The sequence below is a fragment of the Micropterus dolomieu genome, linkage group LG01, assembly GCF_021292245.1.
Source record: "Micropterus dolomieu isolate WLL.071019.BEF.003 ecotype Adirondacks linkage group LG01, ASM2129224v1, whole genome shotgun sequence".
Classification (NCBI taxonomy): Eukaryota; Metazoa; Chordata; class Actinopteri; order Centrarchiformes; family Centrarchidae; genus Micropterus; species Micropterus dolomieu.
The window spans coordinates 36,478,550-36,503,677 of record NC_060150.1 but is presented as its reverse complement, the minus strand read 5'-3'; the positions used below and the strand labels follow the sequence as shown (position 1 = coordinate 36,503,677).

The following is a 25,128-nucleotide window of genomic DNA, read 5'->3' as shown; positions in this document are numbered from 1 at the left end:
AATCTAAGTTTGAAATGCTTTCACTAGCACATTTATCCATTTTTGATAAATAAATGATGATAGAAATGATAGTTTTGAGGCTAAAGTGTAAACTAAACATGACAAAGAATATATTTTTTATTCTTGTATTTACATTAAATGAAGGAAGATGTGTTTACCTCTGTGCTGGTCACTGAAGTAGCTGAAGTAAGTGGGGCAGGTTATTGTCACCACCTCTCCGAGGCTGGCTGAAGGCCAACAGGCGATGATATCCCACATGCCTTGGCAACCTGCCAGGAGAAGACAATACCATTAACATTGCATTGCTCAAACTGTGACAGACAAACATGGACACACATGACACAATTGAATAATGTGCTAACATGACCCCCATGACACATTCGATGCTTTGCAGTGACAGCAAGGTTTAATAAGACCAATATAAACATAAATTACTTAGCAGCAGCACTTTTCAACTTTAATTCAGAGATTTACATAGATATGTTGGTTTACATTGTAAATTTTGTACAAAATTCTGATCATTCTTCGACATCATCAAACAAAATCGAATTCTTTAAATGCTGCAAACATTTTTATCACGTGAGATAAACAAATGAATACAAGCAAAAATCTCAGGTGATGTTATCTGCTTCGAATCCAAATTGACAGGACATGTCGTATCTGTGGCTGGCTGGAACGATAAGAAAAAATATAATGTATTGATTTATAACAATCAATACACTATCAGGTTTGTCACTGGAGGATGAACTCTTTCCCTATAGTATTTGTCCGGAACATACTGTACCTTTCAGAGCCTGCTGCTGTAGTGTATTTCCATCCTTTTTGAAAAGGTCATTTTAATAGCTCAGAAAACATTTTTTACTGTTTCATGATATGCTGATTAAGCTTAATTCTAAAGATTGCTTCCTTTGGATTCTACTAGCTATATAGAGAAACCTGCACCATCACTATCACTGGTTGTTTGTCTCCTCTGAGCCAAGAACAAACATACGCCATTTATTAGGAGCAACGCAGTCTGCTGCAGGACCAGTGAGTTTTTATTTCAATCAAATATCAGTTTTTCAGTTTGTTGCTGCACTTTTCTGTGTTTGAAATGAAAGTGACAACGTTTCCTTCTGAAAGTGTTCTGCAGGTCAACAGCACAGATGTGTGACACCTGAGTGAAGCTTCGGAGAAGTGTGAAATGACAAAAACACAAGAAATGGACCATTTGTAAGACAGATAGATTTTTTGAACTTCAAGAACCATTGGAAGCAAAGTTATAAACGTTATTTAAAGCTTCTTCAGGACCTCTTTAAGTCTGTACAATGATCTCAAAAATTTCCATTTTTAATGCCTGCTCTGTTTCACTGCTGGACAATCTCTGGACATATTAATGTGTTGCATAACCATGGTCTTTGAACGTATGGTTTCTCACAAATGCACACACTGCTAATTCATTTATTAGGGATGTGACATGTGAGAGCAGCTTCCACTAACTTCCTGTTGAGGAAGCAGATAGGGACTTAGAGAAATGAGGGTCATTGCAGAGATAAGGAACAAAGCTGTTCTTTCTCACACAGGTTCCACCCTCTTCTGGACTCTATGGGTACTACCTCCTCCAATCCAACATGCACGCACTCGCCCACTGAAATTTTTATTGTGCACGTAGCCGACAAACAGGACACTACTACCGATACGTGCGTGAAGTTTAAATAGCAGTGTCCCTACTGCCACAGCATCCTTTTTTTCTTCAGCATACGGCAAACTGCTCACTGAATTCACCACCTCCACGGAGTGAGCCGCCACTTCTAGAAAGTCATCTTTGCACCCGGGCGAGGGAACCTATGTCCTGCCTGGACGAGTCCAGGCCCCCCCCCCCGCCAGCCAACCTGCAGCTGGGGAAGGGAGCGACTGACCAAGTGTTACGGAGAGTTAGAGGCAAGCAGACGCTGCCACATCTCCCCGTCTCGTGTTCAAGAAGCCATTGTTCTACATGTGCTGCTTGAGTACACTACGATAAGGTTTTTGAGAATGTGGAAACCATTTTTGAGTAAAACATGTTAATTTACATTCCTCAAAGAGCTAACTCCTTGGGTGAGGCTAAGGGCTCGCCCTGCGTGTTCAGGAAGCTACTGTTCTAAAACATGTGCTACTTGTGTACACTGTGGTGATGCTTTGTGAAGTGAATGTTAAACTGTTTATTATAACACATTACATTCTTAAAAGTGCTAATTCCCCATCACCAACCCCATCCCATCGAGCTAGCTGTGTTGAAGGCGCCGCTGCGTCCTTGCACGTTCAGACGCAAAGTTAGCGGCTTGCCCCGCGGGCAGCTGGTGCAGCCTGGACACTGGTTCAACGGCATCGACCTGAAAGACGCCTATTTCATGTTGAGGTGACACAGTAAGAGGGAATTTCTACACTTCGCCTCTCAGGGAGTAGCCTACGAATACAATAGGCTCCCCGTCTATTAACTACTCGCTAGCCCCCCGAACGCTCAGCAGATGCATGGACACTGCATGGCAATTGTTGCTTGAGCAGGGCATGGTGGTTCTTTTCTACTTAGACGAACTCATGGTAATGGAGAGATTGAAGCCTTTGGCGAAATCCACACAGCCCAGTTGATTTTGCACCTCAACAGCCTGGGGTTTGCGATCAATTGGGAAGAGAGCTCCCCCAAGCCGCTGCAGCGAGCAAAGTATCTGGGGATGGTGCTCAACGCCACCACCCTGAGAGTGTAACTGTTGGGACAGGCGATGCTTCTCCTGGAGGTCCATATGCTGCAGCAGGGGGCAGCAGGGGGCAGCTGTGACAGCGCTGTCAGTGATGCTGCTGTTGGGCCTCAGGGCAGCAGTCCATCAGGTGGTCCCTCTGGGCTTGCTGCAATGTTGGTTTGCCAGTCTGCATCTGGACCAAAAGAGGCAAAAGCAATGCATTGTGATTCAGCCACAGGACAGCCCACCCCGGGGGATGGACGCGTTCGCACATGCGCCATGGCCAGAAGGGCTGCTGTATGCATTCCCCACACCCCATCTCATCCATCCAGTAAGGTGAGATTGGAACGGCTGTTCGTCATTCTGGTAGGAGTGACGCAGCTGACAGTGCCAGAGCCCTGGCCTGTACCTCTGGTCTGGGGGGCTCTGTCACAAGGGTGAGGCATCAAATGCGCAATGATGGCGTTGGACCAGCCACTCAAGGGAGAGTCAGACTCAGGCTGGTCTATCCGCTGAGGTCGTACAGACCATCCAAGCGGCGGGCCGTCTCAACCACATCTTGCTGTAAAGCTAAGTGGTTGGGCTTTCAGCACTGATGAATTGAGAGGGAGACGGATCCGTCTACCTGTTCGGTGGGATCCGTTTTCTCTTTCCTGCAAGGTCTGAAGGAGAAGGGGCTGTCGCACTCAACCATCAAGTTGTACACGGCAGCTATCTCTCCTGTCACGAGGGGTTTGGTGACGGAACAGTCTTCACCCACCCCCTCGTGATGCATTTTCTGCAGGGCGTGAGAAGACAGCAACCTGTATCGTGTCTTTCTGCGCCTCAATAGGACTTGCTGCTTGTGCTGGAGGCTTTAAGGTCAGCACCTTATGAGCCCCTGGAGCAGCTCTCATTGAAAATGCTATCTCTAAAAACAGCCTTGCTGCTAGCTCTCACCTCTGCTAAGAAGGTGAGGGAGCTGTGTGCCCTGTCGGTTCACCCCAGCTGTTTGCTGCTCCGTGGTGACCACAGTGCAGCCGGATTGAGACAAATCCCGCCTTTGTTCTAAGGAGACCATAAGGAGTATGTTCAGGTCCAGGATAATAAATCTGGATGCCTTCTACCCACGCTAAACCATTTAGGGGAGGTGAGATTGCATCTGTTGTGTCCAGTGTGTGCTCGTCCTACATCCTTTGTAGAGCGCACACAGCCCCCACTTGATGCACTGGTCAGCTGTTCGTCTGTTTCATTGATAGTGCAGTCGGTAAGACCCTGTCCAAGAAGAGCCTGGCCGGCTGGCTTGGGGAGTGAATCTCCCAAGCCTGTACAGGGGCTGCAACAGACCCACCCTCAGCGGTGTGCGCACATTCCACTCAAAGTGGGGTGTGTGTCCTTACCGTGCACTTTTGGGCGTTTCTATCTCTTGGATATGTCAGGCTCCTTCTCGGGATCCTGCTCGCAAAGTGCGACCTGGGATCTGTAAAGTAAGGATCTGGTGACTACCGGATGTAGAGGGGGAACATATACTGGCGGTGCCAGACATTCCAGTGAGAAGTCAGGGCAGTCCAGGTGTTAATGGTCAGGCCAAGACCCTATCGTTCCAGTGACCTTCTCAAGGCTGGCCTGTGGCCGACCGGGTTGGTGTGGTAGACTTTGGCTTGTCGCGGCAAGGGCGGACAGTCATCAGGCTCCACCCACTGTACACACACGAAGGTATATAAGCACAGGCGGAGCCCTCTACCGATGAGCCCTGCCACTCCTACACCGCCTGCTGAAGAGGCAGTTGGATGCTGAAGCAGTAAGGAGAGTGCTATTTACACGTCACTCACGTATATTGGTCGGCTATGTACACAATAAAAATTTCAGTGGGCAAATGCGTGCATGTGATTGGAGGAGGTAGGACCCATAGAGTCCAGTAGAGGGCGGAGCCTGTGTGAGATAGAACTAGGGTTACCAAATCGTAACCTTTGTTTCCATGCATGCAGTTCATGTTTATTCACTTAATGCACAATGCAGCATGTACAGTATGTGCAATGATTTTTTAAAAATCAAAATGAGGCCCAAATGGGGATAGCACGGACACATTTAATATAAATAAGTGTTTCACTGTGTTCTTAAAGTAATGGGAAGGAGGACAAACCAGATACTTCAGTGATTAGAAACTTAAATAGAAAATTTAGTCCTATTTGATGCACATAGTGATGGGTATGGACGTTTTTAACCCAATATTATACTCAATATTCTATCTCACACTGTTGACTGTATTACTGTGGCTTGTTCATTTAGTGTAGAGGTCAGACTCTATATATACATTATATATTTACTTACTCCCACAGACACAGGGTGTTCTCTCTCTCTATTGTGTCAGACAACAATATATTTTGTATATTGTTTTTAATGACTTCGAGGCAGCGTTGTGTAAAAATCCCATCATAAGTTCATTCATGGTGATTGTTATGCCTTTTCCTTATAAAGTCATGTCCTCGGTGAACAAATCCCACCCTTGTCAGGGTGGTGATGGGGCAGTGGATTTGGAGTGACAGACCCGGGTTCAATCCCCCACTGTGAAACATCTACCAATGTGTCCCTGAGCAAGAAACTTAACCCCTAGTTGCTAATTGCTAACATAATTAGCAGTTGTAAGTCGCTTTGGACAAAAGCGTCAGCTAAATTAATAAATGTAAATCTTTAATGGCCCTGCACACTCACACAGGTCTCTTTAACCACTGTTCAGGCTGAGGTTGAGTAGAGCTTTTGGAGAGATTTACATAAGGTGCAAGAAATCTAAGATAGTTGAAAGATGTCAATCAAGCATAAAGTAATAAGATAAGGTCTTAGTAGGTACAAAAGGTGAAAACGTCTGATATCAAACGTGTGTAGGGCCTGCATTCATCATTCACATAATAAATAATAGAATAAATGTTAAAACTGGGGTTAAACACTGTTTCCTTGTTTGGAAATGTACCTGCAGCTACAGAGCGGCTGACCGGGGGTTGGACTTAACGTAATCTGACCTAAATGGTGGGGAAAATTAACAGGCCTGAAACCCTCCCATCCCACTTTGGTTGATTTTCAAATGTATGGATCACTCTTTCCAGGCTGCTACAACGCTGAGTTCAATATGGTTTATTTACCTTGAACTGAGACGTGATTGAAAGAGTTATCTGAGTTAAGGTCAGAATTATTCAACTATGTCTCTGGAAGGACTGTGGTCTGTATTTCTGCCTGGTATAATACTGCTATATATATGGACCCCCACACTGTATTGCCTTATTTATTTACTCACACTGTTTCTCATTTCCTCTAAATAGCCGCCTGCACTCCCTAAACAGAGAGAGGAAAATATGTTTTCGTGAATGACCTGAAGTGACGTTCCCGAAGGTGCTATTCTCACAGCGCTCTCTCTCCAGCTCGATCTCGTTCGCCACGTCACACATTTGCACCGATAACACCTGTGGGAGAGGCAGAAAGCACATTTAGGGATCAAGAATCGAATATGCTTCCATCACACCACAATTAGGCACTGAAAGAATTCATATTCACTGAGATTGGGGCCAGTGGACAGGTTACATTTAGTTAACGTCTCCCTTCATCACATTCCTGCAGATGTGGCCTTTCATGCAATGTTTTCCTATTACAATGAACCCCCGGCTAATAATACAGTAAATACACAGAAATGTTCTCTATGTCTGAAATCCAAACAGAGCTCCCTCTTGCCTGGCAAACAGATGCTATCATGCAAATGGATTAGGAAGTGGAGAAGGGAGCCACTGAGTAATCTACTGTGATTGTTCATCTGTGTCAACAAAGGCTGAAAAATGCGGGCTGACAGCCGCCGGCGAAGAGCCGGTGGGTCAGTGAAAATGTGTAAGTCGAGCAGCGAGGAGCTCGAGAAGGTCAGTGGAGATGAAGAGAGAGAGAAGAAGTCAGCACGAGGTGGAGTGTATTCATGAATCCCCCAGGGAAGAGCTTCACCCTGCACCCAAAGCTATTATGCTCAAAGACTCAAGGCAGTAAAGGTCAGGAGGAGTGATGCAGTACAGCGCACATAATGTATCTGCAATCTGCATACTCATATTCTCTAATTGTTCCCTTATAGATGTTAGTATATTCATTTTAAAAGCCCTGACCACCCTGGGGCTGTCAAACATGATCAAACATCCTCAAATTCCCTGTTAAGTCTAGAGCTGAGCTCCCAGCTCACCTGACACTGTTGTAAACAGGAGTATGCAGTACACTGCTCACCTCAGACGAGACAGCTTGTAAAGAAAAGGACACCTCTCAGAGCAACAGCAACCCCTTTATTCTTAATGTTTGTCACGGCGTCATATGCATAGTAGTGTAATGACTCAATGTAATGAGGCAGAATAAAATCAGAGGTCAGCTTCATTTAAACAAGGAGTAAGTGCTCACTATATACTATGCCTGCTGTGATATCTAATTGTGCAGGGATATTTAACAGCACACAAACACATTAACACAAAATGTGATATCTGAAAACAGGAATTTATGTCAGACAGCTTCAGACACAAATCCAACTTTGTCACACATCACCCGAGGTGTGTGGGAATTAATGTGATTATACAAAAAAAAAAGATAATAAAAAAGATGATAAAAAAAAATTGGAGAAGTCGATGAGTTGCTTTCAGGTCAAATTTGATAAAAGCTGTCATAAAAGATGAAGCAAACAAAACACAAAACAATGTGGCAAAATGTATGTAGCTACAGTATTATTCAAATTATTCTGATTTCACAAGATGTTGTTTGTAGAAAATGACGCAGTCTATGATCAAGCTTTAAAATCACAAATGGTGATCTACACAACAAAATAATGTTTGTCTTTTCCCTCCAAGACGACACTTTTAAAATAAGCAGAAAGTCATTGCTTCCCAAAGCCGTCACGTGTGACCATTACAAAAAGTCCCCCTCCATTCACAAAATGTGTTTTGAGAATTTACTGTACTTGTCGTGGATGTTTGAACTTTACTGTATTGAATGACGTGTGTGCAGAGTTTGACACTAGGAGGCTGTTTTCACATTAATTGGCTGAAGTTTCTCTGTGCTCACCTTAAACGTGTATGTACCAGCACAATTTTGTAACATCACAACTAGTTGCAGAATCATGGTCCAATATACAAATGACACTCACTGTGTAAACTTAAAACCTCCACACAGATTGAGGATGGACATTTCAGTGAAGACGATTTCTTTTGTCCAGTAGTTAAACTTCTGAAATTAACAATATTTGCATATGCATCCATTCTGGATTTGTTTAGATGTTATTTAAAGAAGTTAACATTTTTGTGTAAAACCACACAAGTTTACAATTTCAAGCAGAGCATGTTTCTAAAATGTGTCTGAAGGGAACCTTTAAATTCTACAAATAGGGGCTTTAAAGATTTGGCTCAAGGTGAAGGTGACAGATTTCCTAAAATACTACTGTGCTGCTGTAGCTAGGTTGATTAATCATCCAAATGAGCTTGTGTCTTGTAAACATTACATCACAACGACACTGCATCAAGGGCAACAGCTACCTCTAAGTAATAAATAGTCATGGAAAAAATGAAAAAAAAAATGCAGTACATACAGTACAAACGATGTAATATCTCCACTATCAGCTCTCCACACAGCCTACTCTGAGCACTCAGTCATTGCCTCACTCACTCTGTCTCTCCCCCCATGGATGAGGTCGTACTGACACTATCACAATACACAGAACTTTGCTCACAGTTTTTTGCCTGCAACAGATTACGGCTGAAAATCCAACATATCCTGAAGTAATAGCAGCAGCACTGGCCGGGAGGCAGGAGATTAAACCACTGCACAGCAACATGGGCGAAGGAGAAAATCTCATGTTGGTCAGACCCTTATTTTACCTTATTTTTGATTAGCATGAAACCGATAGTCGGGCAATGGAGCACTTAAGCGAGGATATGAACCCAAAGGCCCCTCAGAGCGGAAGATTATACTTTATTGTCACAGTCAACTTAAAGCATAATGTTATATTATACAACCTGGCCTATCAGTGAGTGATGTCTGTGTGCCTGCACTGCAAACGGCAGAGTTAACAACTAGCTGGTGAACATATCGGAGCATTTAGAGGCTGAAGAGAGATATCTCCCTCAGGAGTCAGTGTGGAGACCAAAACAGAGCCAGAAGGAGAGTGACTGTTGGACTGACATTTGTCAAGTGGCCAGAAACACAACGCCAAATAAATACTAATGTTTCTCTGTGTTTACTGGATGTGAAAATAAGCAATTGTTTGCTAACATATTAGCCATATCAACTTTATAAGGCAATAAAATGTCAGTATTGTACTGCTGACCCCCCATAGTGGCCAAAAATTAAAAAACAACAACCAAAACAGACCTTCTTTACTCAAGAGATTTTGTCACAGAACATAAAGCACAGGTCTAAATAATAACATGAATGATAGCTCAATTCCATTTAGCTGCTTTAGTTTAAGGTTTCTGCTATTGTGCATGGTGCTTCATTGTCACACTGCCATGGCTTACAAGGACACCTGACTAGAAAGGAGGCATAGTTAATATCGTGGTATATATAGTGGTCTTCTGTGGTTTTCCTATGACAAGTCAAAATGTTTTCTGTGCCCTTTTTTTTCTACTTTAAGAAGAAGTGCTTCTAGTGGAACATTTCAATGAAGAAATCTTAAAATTACAGGCTGGGTTTTTTTCTAAACTAAAAAAAAGCAAACTACTTTTCAGTTTAATTTTATATGTAAGTGCTGCATTGTTTTTGTTTCTTCTGGCTTTTGGGAAGGGATGATACCGGATACTGGAATGTGCGCATGGTCTTGAACTGTGGGCTGCTGGGATCAAGCTCTCTTAATTGTGTGGGGGTATTTTATTAGTTCATGTATAACCCTGTATATTATGAATAGAGCCAGAAAACACAAAGAGGGAGAGAAATGATAACACAATAATCATCCTAGTTCAGAGTATGGGAGTTATGGGAGTGGCTGAATTTGGGGTACATTACCTATTCTAACAAGATACAAGAGATGAGGGGAAGGGTCCTCGTGATTTATGCTTGTGCTCAAAATGCTGATGACAAATATAAAGTGTCTGTCAGATAGAGAAGCTGATACCCAATCTATAATACCTACACTTTTGACAGCCATAGAGATGCTGTAGCTGGGCAATTAATCAAAATGTCAATTCCAAACTATGCAGATGATAAGTGGACCTCTGCAAAACCTTAGGGACCCAAACATACACGCAGTGTCTCCGTGAGCAAAATATCACATAAATACCTGCCAGCTTTGATAGCTTGTTAGCACAGAGCTCATCACGAGGGCTGTCAGGCTGCTCTGTCAAGTTTTTAGTGATTGCTGTCATTTGAAATGGATGTCGGCCGTGCCTTGCATGAGTACAACACAAAGATAAAATAAAAAATGAGAAGAGCTGACAGCAAAATGAAAGGAGAAGCTTAAGTGTCTGTTGGTGGGTTCACAATGCAGAGTAATGTGTTTATCCCCATCCTACATTTCTTTGGAGAGCAACATCTACATCATGCGTAGGTCTATACCTCTTCAAACTGAGATTTTAACATCTCAGTTTGAAGAGGTATAGACCTCTGTGTACCAAGAAACAGAGAGTTATTTTTTTATTTCTCTCCAAGAACCGAAACATTTCAAACATTAGTGGCACAGCCTTGTGAGTCGAAACCTACAGCGGTGTTATAACGTAAGTGTACTTAATGGAGATTTACACATTAAACTAAAACACAAACTACTTCTTAACAAGAGAGTTGCTTCTAAATATTTACATTAAGTCAGGTAAAGCTGACTGAACCAACTGACAAAACTACCATTGGCTTGCTAATAGCCTCATCAACAAGGCCCCCTCACCGACACTCCCCACTTTCAAATAATACAAATGTCTCTGCACAGGTAAATATTATTTCATTTCATTTCATTTCATATCATGCACAAACCTGGCACATTGCAAATATTTGTTGCTAATTGTTCATCTTTGTGGTGACATATTTTTATATTGTCAATTTATATGTACGCAATATTCTCTTCTGTTGCAATACGTCTGCACAACACAAACCCGGAATAATAATAATTTCTCTGCAAATAGTTGTATTATTTTTATCTATTCTTTTATTATTCTTATATAACTTGCATCGTTTATTCTATATTTATATATTTCTATATTTATTTATGTCAACTGTATGTTTGTTTATGAGTAGCGCCTTATGTAAATGCTCTGTATTTGCCTTTCTAGTCTTTTCGACCACTCAAAGCGCTTTTACACTACATTTACCACTCATACACATTCATACACTGAGCCTAAGTGCTTAAACGGAAACTAACATTCACACACATTCACACACTGGCGGAACAGCCGCCAGAGGCAATTCGGGGTTCAGTATCTTGCCCAAGGACACTTCGACATGCAACCAGGGGGAGCCAGGGATTGAACCGCCGACCCTCCTGAGCCAACCCGCTCTACATCCTGAGCCACAGCCGCCCCTTCTGATTCGGATATATGACCAGATTAGAGTGAAGATAAAAAGAGTTTACAAGGAATATAGACACCACATCAGACCCAACTAATACATTTATTTTTATTGATGTTGTAAACCAAGAATGAATTTAAATTTCAAAAAAGAATACAACATACATCAAATTACAAAACCTAATGGCAGTAGCGTTTTGCTAAATTACGTAATAACGTTAGCTAGGTTATTAGATATCCGAAGTAAAACTACATGAATATATGCAACTCTGAAACACATATTTCTCCATGTATTCATAAATAAATAAAACAAAGTAACACCTTTATGTTAAGTTACAACTTATGATGCTATGTTAACTTTCTGTTTACATAGCCTAATTGATTTCTTTTGCTACCAATGTTTTGTAGCAACTACTTTACATGTTATTAAAATGTTTACCAGCTGAGACCATATCTTAAGTTTTAAGTTTTTATATTTCTATTTAAACAAACAAGATACAATGTTTTAGTGAACAAGAAGTATATAGGCGCACCTTTTAGCCGTTTCCCCCTTCTTCCAGTCTTTCCTAAACTATAAAGCTCAGCTAATCAGTAAGGTAATCATGCAGCACTAGCTTCATATTTTATGTACAGATATGAGAGTGGCATTGATCTTCTTATCTTATACGTTAACTATGATTATTAGTTTTAAATTTTTATTTTATGATCTGGTTTCATGTTTGGAAAGAAGTCACTATAGCCCACCCTATAGTGACTTCATACTTCTTTTTAATCTCCTCTCCTCCCATCTGCATTGTGGTAAACCCATAACTTTGACATCCAGCCACTAGCATGCACTTTTTAACCACTTAAGGGATTTTCTGCGCTGCCCCTCAACACCACATTTCCTTACTAGATATATTGATGAAACATGTCAGGGTATGTTATTGTAAAGCAGCTGTCTGGGACTGTGGGAAGGACACCAATTTAGCACACCAGGAGCACAATGGCAAACTATCAAACTTTTTCCACAGTGGTACCTATAAGAGCCACTAAACTATGTCAACAAATGATGTAGGCTATCTGCTTGATCATTTATATTGCCTCGGTGTGGGCCAGACATCTGAGAGTTGTCAGTGGTGAGGAGGAAGACATTTTCACACAGTCACTTGGGTGTTCACTGTGTATTCTACCAGGAAAGAGCTTCACTGACAGACATTAAAGAAAGCCATGTTGAGTGTCTAAAATGACTAAAATCTTAAGCTACATGGAATCAGTTTCCTTTTTGATCTTCTTCCACATATTTCTGAAATTGTACCCAAAAAGCATTGTCATTCATGATCACTTTAAATACACGGAGACCTGTCAGAGATAAGATGCACACGTAAATCCCTGTTAGGAGTTGTGTGCAGTGAGAGGAACAACAGCAGAGCACTGCTGGCATTTCTTAATAGAGATAAAACATATCTGAAAAATGAGACATAACTGTAGATGACAGTTAGTCCTAACAAGCCTAATGAAAAGACCCAACTCCCAAGGCAACTTGGGAACCGGCCAACAGATTTTCTTAGTATGCTACCAGGTGGAGGGTTTCAGTTTCAGGCTCATGCAGATGATCTTAAACTCAAAGTCCCTTAAAGATGGTTGATTTATGTCCCAAGTTAAAAACATTGATGCAGGAAAGCCTATACATCTAGCTCCCTCCTGTGCACAATGTCAAATTTTCCTGTAGCAAAGCACTATGGTACTGAAACAATGCTCAAAGGATTTCCCTCCAATAGGCTAATCTTTAAACCAGAGAGAATGTATGTTGAAAAATCATGAATTTAGTCCAGTTGAATTACTGCACATGTCATTATGGGAGAAAATTATTCAAAATAGTGGCATACCTTGTTGTATGAGATTTAGTGGATGGTAAATGTGCTTCACCAGATATTAACTTAAAGTAGTGTGTTTATAAAATGTAATAATTACCTATATATTAAATATATATAGCCTACTTTCAGAATTAATATAATATCATAGCACACAGACAGCTGTACAGCCAGCTGAATCATGATGTCCAAACTCACTAAATATGGCTGTAAGATCGCGCTAGTGAAGTGGTTTTAATGCAGCCAATATAAAAACAAATTTTAAAGAGTAAAACATTGCTGAAGTAGGTAAAGGATGGTCTATTTACTTTTTGCAGATATCCGTGGAACAGCAGTAGGAAGAACAGCTGTGAAGCATCCATTGTGTCTTCAGTTTTCTTATTCAGGACTCCTCGATATTGGCAAAACTCCGTTAATCACTCAAAGTGTGTGTGAGGAACGCGAGGCTGTGTGCGTTTGTGATGCGTGAGAGCTACACTACACCGCTGCTGCCGCCCCATCGGACTGCGCTTCTCTCCGTGCGCTCCTCCAACAGGAGAGCTGCCTCTGCCCCCTCCCACCCGCTCCACACCGCGTGTCCCAGGAGGCAGCGTGTTAACAATGTCTGGCTGTTGGAGATGGACTAATGTGGTTTAAGGAGGATGCTGTAAGTAAGAGGACCACAAATTGCCTAATGTTACTTGTTGTGTAACTCCATGACTCCTGTTTTGTGGTGTCAGTAACCAGGTTTTCAAAAAATGCGAAATTGTGAGATAACTATTAGGTGGCTCTAATTATCAAAGCTTATACAAATTAGTCAAAGTTCAAATGTTTGAAAAAGAATGTAAACAAATATATTTTTGCTATTTTTTTATTCCCTGGCATTTCTACTGGTGTTTTTCATGCGCAAATTGAAAATGTGCATGAAAACACGTGGATGGAAATGCACCTATGATCGCAAAAGGATACAAGCCAGGGATCCATCTAAATGGAAAAGCAGATTTTCAAGAAATCAGCAAAAGAAAATGCTAATTTATGCTGTTCTGTGCATTACTGTTACACTCAAACAGGAACCACACTGTCTGAAAAGTGAAGCCAATGCCTTAAACCTGCATTCTTGCTTATGGTCAGCAGGGGGCGACTCCACTGGTTTGCTAAAAGAAGTCCGATTGTATAGAAGTCTGTGACAAAATCTCACTTGATTTAAAGGGGCTATATGTAAGTTTTTGATTTTAATAAATCACATTTCTATTGACTTTTTGTCAATGGGCTCAAAACTCACTTAGAAATGAAGCACACGCCTGTTTTCTCCGTTGCTTGCATCAGCCACTATTCTGCTTTTAATGTGAGGTCTCCGGGTCGGATTCAGCCCTGTGTGCGCTCCCAAGCCTCTCTCAGACTACAGCGACAACACGGCAGCTAACAACATGCAGTCCACTAACACCATAAAACAACCGACTCCACGTAAGGATACAAAACAACAATTAAGGTGGGGCGGCCGTTAATCGGAAGGTCTGGCTCCCCCTGGTTGTGTGTCGAAGTGTCCTTGGGCAAGATACTGAACCCCGAATTGCCCCTGGCGGCTGTTCCGCCAGTGTATGAATGTGTGTGAATGTTAGTTTCCGTTTGAGCACTTAGGCTCAGTGTATGAATGTGTGTGACTGGTGAATGACTGGTGAATGCAGATGTAGTGTAAAAGCGCTTTGAGTGGTCGAAAAGACTAGAAAGGCGCTATACAAGTACGGAGCATTTACATTTACATTTGTTTATGTGCTGAAGCCCATCAGACCAAACAGGTTCAGATGATGTCGAGTAAGAACAATGCGAGCATTAGTAAAGCTGGGGAAACACAGAGAAAGTCACATTAGCTCGCCGTCTAACACCAAGCTAATTGTTTGATTGTAATTAGCTAGTTGCTAATGTTATCCGGTGCAAAGTTATGTTCCCATGTTACTATCCTGTGGACCTCTGTTGATTTAGCCTGCAAGAAAGGATGTAAGTTAACGGCAAAAAGCAAATGTGGAGCGATTTGTTTACTAACGTTAGTCTATAGTGATGCAGCCAGCTAACGCTACAGTAGCTCAGACCTGCCGCTGTTTTCTTTGTAACGTTCAGTTTATGTTTATTGTGGTTTTGCCAATACTCAAGTACACAGCTTCTCCACTTCTGACCACTAACGTGATCAACATAATATAAAACACTGCAACAAAACGGTCATAACAACACAGAGGAAGAGCCATCCACTATCACTAGTAACAGTAAAGTTACTTACTGCGGTCTAACTGTTATAAAGTGTGACATAATGTCATTATAATATCCGTTCCAGCTAACTAGCCGTTTCATTATCATCCAATACATATAGCTGTGCTGACATTGCTGAGCCTCCCAGTGAGAGATTCACAGATAGTAAAGATGGTTAACGTTGCTAACGATGTAGCACGTCGGCTAAATGCAGTAAATGTAACCTTATCATGTAACGAGCATGGATTAGTTCAACCTATAGTTGATGAAACTATTACTGTAATGTTGCAGTGGGAGTTTACCTGAGTTTCCAGCTCTGTCTGTTCTCCCTGTCTGTCTATAGCCGCTGTCACTCTGCCTTTTTTCGGGAGTATTGAGCTGATATACGCTGGCTGCGCTGAATGAAAGGTACGGCGCAGGTGTTGATCTGCTTCTGAGACAGGAACTTTGAAGTAACAGAGCCTGAACATGACAGGAGAAAAGCCACAGCCAGCATGCTGGTGTTCCTGTGTTTAGTGTGGTATTTCTGTATGAAAGTGGTAGTGTTTCAGATTATGCTAGCTCATAAGTTCAAGCGAGCACGTCTACGAGCACACACCTGGTTGCAATCTTAGAACTTCACCACTAGTGGCCGCTGGAAACTACATAATGCCCCTTTAATACCATAGTAAACACTTTTTCTAATTACTTTGTTGCCTTTTGCTTTTATTGATACGACAGGGGTTTTTTTTATTTAATTTTCTGAGATTCCACTACAGTTTTTTATGCGCAAATTGAAAATTAAAACAGGTGGGTGGTGCAGTGGTTAGCGCTGACGCCTCACAGCAAGAAGGTTGTGGGAGTTTGCATGTTCTCCCCGTCCGTGTGGGTTCTCTCCAGGTGCTCCGGCTTCCTCCCACCCTCCAAAGACATGCAGGCTAGCTTAATTGGTGTCTCCCAAATTGTCCTTAGGTGTGGATGTGAGTGTGAGTGGTTGTCTGTCTATGTGTGGCCCTGCGATGGACTGGCGAGCTGTCCAGGGTGTACCCCGCCTTTCACCTTTTGTCAGCTGGGATTGGCTCCAGCCCCCCGCAACTCTGTACGCAGGATAAGCGGCTGACTATGGATGGATGGATGGATAGATGGATGGGTGGAAACGCACCTACAAACTAAATTGAGACCTACTCATAAAAGCATTGCTCAATAGTGCTACTAGTGGCCAAAAACTCCACAGCATGCCCATCTAAACTACTCTCATATTTTTAAAGGCCCCCAAATTCCCTGAAATATACATCTCAGTGCCTTCAGTGACAGCTACAGTACTGTCTTCTGCCACATGAAATAATAACAGAGTTCCCACAAGTTTGATGAGCATCAGTGCTATTGTGAGCGTTCACAATCACTGCATAAACCTTACAACGCTTTAAGACACGCTTTCAATAAATTAAATAATCATGGAAATCAAACTACATTTTCCCCAAAAAAATCTTTCTTAAAAACAACAGTTTGGAGGTATGATGCTCGAGATATGGACAACAATAACAATCAGAGGCAGAGAGGTGGAAGGAATAAAGCTGCAGGATTTGTGATGCAAGGGTAAGAAGAACTATAAAGAGGAATCCACTAAACAGCTGCTTGCTTTGCATGATAAAAAGTTCATTACCCAAATTGCACTGGTGCATCATCTTGTAATAGCTAATGCATAAAGATGAGAAAGGTGTGATCAGGAATAAGATGTCCATATCATCAACAACATTTGAATGTAAAGAAAAGAGAAGAGAAATTTTGTGCCCACCTCTTTGTTCAACTGTGAATTTGAATTTAGGCCTATGTGACTTTGACTGGAAGAAAAGCAGAGAAAGGTGGTGACACAGGGGACAGAGGGAGGGATACAAAATGATTTATAGGCCCTTACAGCACTTCTACAACGCCTCTCTCCCCTGTACTACAAACCCACAGTCACACAAATACACTCATCATCTATCCTGGATTAGTGGCTGCAATATCAGACGTCCGTCTTCCTCCATCTTCTCCAGCCACAGTCACGCTTCATGCTGTCAGTCTCACAGCTGATCGATCTCTGCTCACAGCTCACTGGACCTCACAGGACCTCACATAGCGTCATTTTCAGTCGCTGTGACGGGTTCAGGGTTCACCCTGCGAGGCATTTCTCTGCATGAGCCCAACCCATTAATGTTGATGAAAAATATTTCCTGCCAGCACAACACAACAAAAGCACAAGTAAACGCAGAACATAGACTCGTTTCATTGGTTTGTCAATCACATAATACACCGCAGAGTCATGGCAAAAAATGTTGAGAAATAGCTCAGTTAGTTGATGATGTTAATAAGTTGGTAGATGACGTGCTGTACTTACATTATCACAGTAAAAGAACATTTAAAACCTGCCAAAGCTGTTACAGCTGTCTTAAGATGTCCATCAGCCCTATACCAACAATTATGTTTTTTATTTTTTGAGCGTATGTGATTAAAAGGTTTATATATTTATCAGAAATGTATTTGCCTGCATCTTTGTGCATTTATCTGTGTCATTGCTGTAAACCAATATTATGTTGCTCTTTTAGTGTTTAAAATGATCTGTATTACTTAAAGAGGTCGTATTATGCTTTTTGACTTATTCTCCTTTATTGAGTTATAGATCTTTTTTGTGCATGTAATAGGTTTGCAAAGTGAAAAAGCCCAAAGTCCAGCCCAAAGGGAGTTCCCATCTCCCACAGAAAACTCTGCTCTGAACTGCCTGAAAACAGCTCGTTTATAGTCCAACCGTTTCCCTTTCATCCCTGTGACGTCACAGCAAAACACGCGCCATAATGCTTGACAAGCGGCTAGTCCGACAAGCCCTCAAAAACACCGGTGGAAAAACACTCAGCTGCTGCCGCACACACTGACAAGATGTCAGCCTGCTGCCTCTCCTCTCCCTTTCAAACACTAGCTACCCTCCAGGCAGTCAATGGACATAAAGTTGTTCCTGTGATATAGAGACAGAGCTCAGTTAAAATTTTATGGATGAAAGATACATTTGTTACAGATTAATAACTCACCACTCTGAAACTCTTGCTCCAGTCCATGTCGCTAAGCTGGTAAGGGGAATATATACAGCTGATCCAAAGCCGTGTGCACCAACTTCTCACTGACCCGCCCTTTTCTGCTTCTAATTGGCTAGTAGTCCTTAACTAGGAACTGCGCTTGTGCAACTCCCAACAAAGATCATGTAGAGGCAAGATGTATCACTCCATAGCTAAAACGAATCTTTCAACACAGGGTGAAAAGAGGAGCTGCAGCAAAGTGCAGTATGACAAAAATATGGTGTTTTTTAAAAATGAAACCATGTAAACCTGTTCTGGTACAACCCCTAAATAAGATTTTGAACCTGAAAATTAGCATAATATGACCTCTTTAATTAAACTATTTTTATCATTGTTTGATCATTATATTAATTATTATTATTTAATCCAATGGAAACTTTTTCTGTAATCTAAAATAACATTATAATGTTTACAAAGGAGCCCAAATGTTGCAATACAGTTTTATATTTAACCATTTTGGGGTGCTATGTATGTACTACATACAGTAGGAATTCTTTGGGTTAAAGCCCCCCTCCTAGCCAACTTTCTGCAATAACTATGCTAGCTAACTACAACTTAGTTAACTTAGCTAACGTTAACTAAACCAGAAAGACAAACCAACAATCAGACACAGAGATACACACCTACTGTAAGTTCTAAGTAAATTATATGATAAATTGGTTAGCTAGCTCACAACAATATTTATCAGTTTGATACTCTGACTTAACGAGGCGTGACGGCGTGACAGTTTTTTAACTGTCTTTAAGCTTGGAGAATAACGTATGACTTGACCCCGTTTTAACAACTAAGCAACTTATGCATTTTTGAGCACAAAATTAAGCTATTTGTCAAAAAATATTTGGCGAACTCTGTGGGTAATCAACATTGTAAGGAAATGACTCAGAACAATATGAAATATTATAGAAATGTCAAAATACACTGGAGGGGGGCTTTAAATATAGAACCACTTTTTTAACGAGTACACTGTAGAAAGTGGAATGAGTGGGATTTATGTAAATCATTTGCATGCTAATCTTGGTTCTATCTTTTTCCATTTTTATGATTATCAGTAACCTTCTTATCAAATATTAAAATTCCTTCTTGTTATTCTCATTGCATCTCTGTCTGGCAGTTATTATCTGAACAACTCAGCCATGTTAATGCGTGACAGTGGTTTTGTAGGCATGATATTATGAACCAAATGTAATATAAAATATTAATGAATGTGTTTAGGGTTTTGCTCTCAACGTGGATCCACATTTCAGTCATCTGTATGCCCTAAACAATGGAGCAGGACAAGTGGCAGTGAGTAAAACTGAGGTTGCAATATTACTGTCATTATTATAACCTCTGTTATTATGTCCTCACAATGCCTTTCCAGTAATCCTCCCACCACTGTGGCTGTTGTTTATGAAGGTGCCAAGCAACATCTCTTTTCTGCCTCCAATTTAAAAAAAAATACAAACCCAAGGTGAAGGTGAGAGCATTAGTGTGTTGTGTGTGTGTCACATTTTATGATTCAAATTTGCCAACTGAACCTGGAAAAAGTGAATAGAGCAGGAGGAAATTGGAAATGAGTTTGCACACCTGTGTTTTTGGGTCAACACAAATATATTTTATATTAGAAACTTCCCTTTGTTGTCTGTGAACAACGGGAAATAATGAGTATGGCATTGTTGATTCAGATCAAGTACATGATAGCTAAAATTTAAGTGAGAACAGTTGGGAAGTCTGCAGCCAGAGTTTTTTATTGCATGTTCAGCTACACAGGAGACACTCAAAAGAGCACAGTTACAGCAGCGACAACACAACATAGACCGAGACGTTGGATATCATGACTGCTTTTCAGGACTTTCAGTCCAATATTTATCTGGCTTGATGCCTTGCCATGTTGTGACCGAGATTGTAAATATTGTAAAGATAACTATTGCTGTCACTTCTCTGCTGTCTAATTTGGACCACAGGCACTTTGGCTTGCTGGGAATCTGAAAGCGAGAAAAAGCAGGAAGAAGAAGAATCAAGTGGTGCTCGCAGCCCTCAGGCTTTTTTTCCACGGCATCAATGCATCGATGCCACTTCCTTACGCTATTCAAGCCATTGCTCCAGTGACCAGGCTGCCCCCTGGGTGATGCACACAACCAAAAAAACAGCCGAGTGATGCACTAAGTAGCTAAATATGCTAACATTACAAAACACATTAGATAAAAGCCTGTTCTCCCTGCTGTATATGGACTTTATATCTCAGCTTTTGTTTGATTTACAAAATATATTCCCATACACATGGCCCAAGGCAGTCGGCATTGTGGCGTGTGCAGCAAACGGTTGGTAGGAGTTATTTACTAAAGGAGGCTTTTTGGACCTCAGTAATGGAGGGATGCGTTTATGTCTGTGTGCCAAACCTCAGTTTTTCCAGCGTTCAGCGGGGTCTGGAGGATTAGGATAAGCTCTCTTTGCTTAAAGGCTCCTCATGTCTTAAAAGGTAGTTTGCACTTTGACTTGGCTTCGGTGCAATGCAGATATATAAAACCTTGCTGCAAGCTACTGGAAGAACAGAAAGGTGGACACACGACATACTGTACATGGGGCATCATAATGGAGATACAAGGTGGTGGCAGCAATCACATTGACAGCCAACATGATATTCTCTGTGGTGAGGTATGGAAGAGGAGCCTTCCAGCTGTGGTACAGCCACTCAACTTTGTTATTCTAGCGATACATTCTCATCTGTCTGTCTCTGCATGCATGTGTCTCTGCTGCCGGACCAAAAACAATGCCAAAATCAGCAGTGGAAAGTAAGTACATTTACTTAAGTACTGTACTGAGGTAATTGTACTAATACTTTGTAACTCTGCTCTACTGCATTTTAGAGTGAAAAGCACTTTTTACTCCACTACATCAGCTGTAGTTACTATTTACAGATCATTTAAAAAAGCTATACTGTAATGAGCATGATTGATATACTATGAAATATGATTGTTATTCTATAAATTACTACCCAGCATTATGAAATAGCTAGAACAAGCCCCACCTTGGCCAACTACAGCCTTAAAATGCTGTTTACAAGTTAGGTAAGTTAGACTTTAGCAGAACAGCAGCTACTGTGGCCACAAGTGGCAAAAACAGCACAGTGACACTGAATTTCACTACATTTCCCAAGATATTCTGGAGTCAGTTGCTTTAAAGGCTAAATTCTCACGTGTGAAAGTGAATTCTTAAGCTTGCAAATTAATTTCACAAAAAAAGTCTTCAGGAGCTTTCAACCCCCTTTCAGTCTCACAGTCTTCATTGGCAGATGGATGAAGTTATATGAAACTAGCTTTAGTCGATGTGGTTGTGAGCTCAGTGAAAAGCTAGTAAGTGGACCACTGAAATGTTTATCTGGTGGTGCTACGGGCTTTGTAAAATGATGTCAAATGACACACTGCACTTAACAGTAGAGAAAGTCAGCAAAATGACCCAGTGATGTCAGTTACACAGCAGAAAGAAAGGGTGTGTTTTTATGCTTAGAAATGACCCTTTTCATCTGAGACTGTCCACCGAGCAACAGCACCAGTCATTTCATCAAGTAGCCTTTCAAGTGTCGAAGCCCTCAGCGTACTAATTACGACTGGAGCAAAGGAGGAAGTCAGGTGACATTTTTATAGAGCAATACATAGGGAGGAGGTCGAGCAGGATGGATTTGTCAACAAAACATTCGACCTTAACCCAACTGTTGATTGTTTCCCGTTTCCTACTGACAGTCAAAGTTGTTGCACTGACAACGAAGGTCCCCTAGTAATAACAAATAGTAATTTTAAACAAAACCACAATGTTTACCATACCTCAACCAATGAGTTACAGTATTTCAGCCCAAACCATGATCTTTCCCTAACTAAACCTTAACCATAGAGTTGTAATGCAACGTTATAAAAAAAGTTCAATGTTGATATGTAACATAAGTCAGATCGAGAAAAGGACATGGACAAAATATATATTTTGTTATGAAATTTGGGGGATTGTTTCATTTAGAGATAAATACTGTGATGTTTTGTCTTTTAAAAGTTATAGTGTTGTTTTAATGCATTAGTATAATATATAGCAATATAACTCTGACAGAGACTATTTTGTCTTTATAGCAGCCAGTGAATAGTATTTTTATGCTTTAAGTAAAAGTTACTGATAAAACTTAAATACTTTTACTAGTATTTTACTGAATACTACCACCACCACAGGTCAAAACCTTTTTTTCCCCAGAGGTGACTCCAGTGTGAGATGCAGTCGAGTGGAACAACACACAAACACAACCAGCGGTGGCTTCATAAGCGATCTGTGTGAATGGCTGAAGCAGCTCTTCAAAGACAGAGAGCCTCTTCTCACCTTTTAAATTCACTCTCAGGGTGCACAATTTTGTACTTGGCAGTCAAGAAACTACTATGACTGTTGATACTGACGAGAAGAAAGTACAAACCTTTTTTTTTATATCACTGAGGTATGGCTGCCATCAGTAGTAAATGACCCACTAGAAAGACAACACGAGATTGATCTACAATCAGCAAAATATGCCTAACCACTGCCCTGATAAGTAGCTGTCACGAGTGAAGGATTTGAAAATGATGCCTACATAGTGGGGGCGAAGTGACTGTACCAAAGTCAGTGTCACTGTATCCTCCACCAAAACTCATCAGTACCTCCAGGTACCAATGAGACCATCTTTGACAGAGAGCTGCTCCTTACTCACACCTTCCAGAGTGGAAATTATCTCAGCAGAGTGCTATTTCACACTGAGACCCTTACCTTTTGCCCCAATGTAATCATTGTGTTTCTGGAGTGTAAAATGGTTATAGCCTTCAAACGTAATTGTAGGACCTGAGGTTTCACAATGTCCGGATAAAGAAAAGTGATGTGGGGCAGAAAAAAATAATGCTCATAAATCCTTGCAGCTAAGCATGTATGTGTTTTATATGTGAACAGATTGTACATTACACACGATGCAGGTTATATTGTCAAATCTGACTAGTGGTGGTACAGTTATAGACCATGAATAATAGGATACAGATGTCCATTCATACAACTGTTTCTAGTGCTGATTCGGGGCTTGGTCTCGTCTGATCCAGGCAAAGCCATGTCCTCCTGTCCCATGGTAAACATAATCCCTCCAGTGTGTTTTGTTTTTTCTCCCAGGTGAGTAGAGACGATCGGTCCAGCACTTTGATCCTGATATCTTAAAGGTGTCATATTATGCTTTTTGGCTTTCCCCCTCGCCTTTATTGTGTTATATCTTTTTTGTGCATGTAATAGGTTTACAAAGTGAAAAAGCCCAAAGTCCACCCCAAACGGAGTTACCATCTCCCAACCACTGCTCCTGAACTGCCTGAAAACAGCGTGATTGTAGTTCAGCCTTTACTTCCGTAACCTATGTGCATCACTTTGTAACACGCGTCATAATGCACGCCTAGCGGCTAGTGTAGCGTGCCCTCAAACCAAGCTAGTTAAATATGAAATTACTCTAGCTACCCTCCAGGCCGGTCCGGGTTATTCTGCCTGTGTTTCGGGATCAGACTCGGGCCCGAACATGTACAGCTAAACTAAAGCCATGGTAACTGGCAGAAGCAGCTTTGTTTTGGATCACACTAATTTGCTTTTCAGGACCCACCCTACTCTGCTTCTGATTGGCTAGTAGTCCTCCCAACAAAATCAAAAAGAAGTGAGATGCTTCACTCGGTAGCTAAAATCAAGCGGTAGAAAATATGGTGTTTTTTTAAAAATTAAACCATGTAAACCTGTTCTGGGACAAGCCCTAAAAAAAATTATGAACCTAAAAATGAGCATAATATGACCTGTTTAACAACTACTGGAAGGATTGCCATGAAATTGTGTGAAGACATTTAAAGCCCTTTTGTCTAACCCTATTTGTTGTTGTTTTGAATGAAATAATTATAATAGCAAAACTAATCACAACATGTGGCAAACATTATGCTAACACACAAAAATTGAGATGGTTCACATAGTAATTATCAGACCTGCTAGACATCAGCTAAACAATACTGTTAGTATGCTAACGTTAGCATTTAGCTCAAAGCACTGCAGCTTTACAGAAATGCTAACACAGAGTCTTAGTTTTGTTACAACAGTGTCAACAGTTTTGACATTTAAGATGAAAATATTAAATTGTAATTATAGCTGTTCCAAAATCCTGCTATACAGACCAGAGGGTTTTGTTTTACATTTCTTCTGCTCTGTGTTGACCTTCTCTTTCAATTAAATAATAATCAGATACAGTTCAATGTGTATTTGTGTTAGCAGGAGGATTTGTACTGAACACGCTTTGCAAGGACACCTACCTTGGAAATGAAATTGGTCCATTTGTAAACCTTGGCGCTGCTGAATTAGAGTGATTTTGCTGAACCTTTTTGTGCAACAGCTTTCATTTGACAGAGACAGTTAAAATGGTAAGATTATTATTTCCCACTGACTAGGTATGTCCCAATCAAATCAAAGCCAAAGATAAAAACCCTACTAATCATTTAATACATTATAAAATACTGTCAGGATAACTACAGTACAGTGTGATGTTTATGTGTAGAGGTCTTTAAACTCAGGATGTTGCCCAGGTTAAAAAAAACTTGCAATATTCATACTCTTAAGTATTGATATGAAACCTGTTTGCAGTGGGTTAGCTCCACTGGTGAATGACATTTTAAACTGCAGCGAGTCAACAGAGTTGTCTCGGAGCAGCAGGCCTGCAGAGAACTGAGACGATAAGAAAAATGACTCGAGAGAGAGAGGCTTTCGTAAAATAGAAAGTTAAAGGATTTGTGAACTGAAATAATAAATATGGATTTGGCCT

General features: G+C 41.1%; 1 protein-coding gene and 1 long non-coding RNA gene across 3 annotated transcripts in view; one reads left to right on the top strand and one right to left on the bottom strand.

The window, feature by feature from the left end:
* vipr1b (vasoactive intestinal peptide receptor 1b) overlaps nucleotides 1–13,660 on the bottom strand; it is a 50,369-nt gene extending 36,709 nt beyond the window's left edge. Inside the window, exons 1-3 of one of the 2 annotated variants that reach the window (XM_046067642.1) lie at nucleotides 13,326–13,660; nucleotides 5,965–6,130; nucleotides 159–269 (exon numbers count right to left, since the gene is read on the bottom strand). In XM_046067642.1, the coding sequence (XP_045923598.1) occupies nucleotides 159–269; nucleotides 5,965–6,130; nucleotides 13,326–13,379 (331 nt within the window). In that variant the 5' untranslated portion in view covers nucleotides 13,380–13,660. The remainder of the gene's footprint in view (nucleotides 1–158; nucleotides 270–5,964; nucleotides 6,131–13,325) is intronic. The other variant, XM_046067650.1, reaches the window with a different exon arrangement.
* On the top strand, nucleotides 13,508–20,528 carry LOC123982600. The gene is made up of 3 exons (XR_006828005.1): nucleotides 13,508–13,663; nucleotides 19,684–19,779; nucleotides 20,267–20,528. It is a non-coding gene; the product is annotated as an uncharacterized LOC123982600 (long non-coding RNA).
* Nucleotides 20,529–25,128: the final 4,600 nt, after the last annotated feature.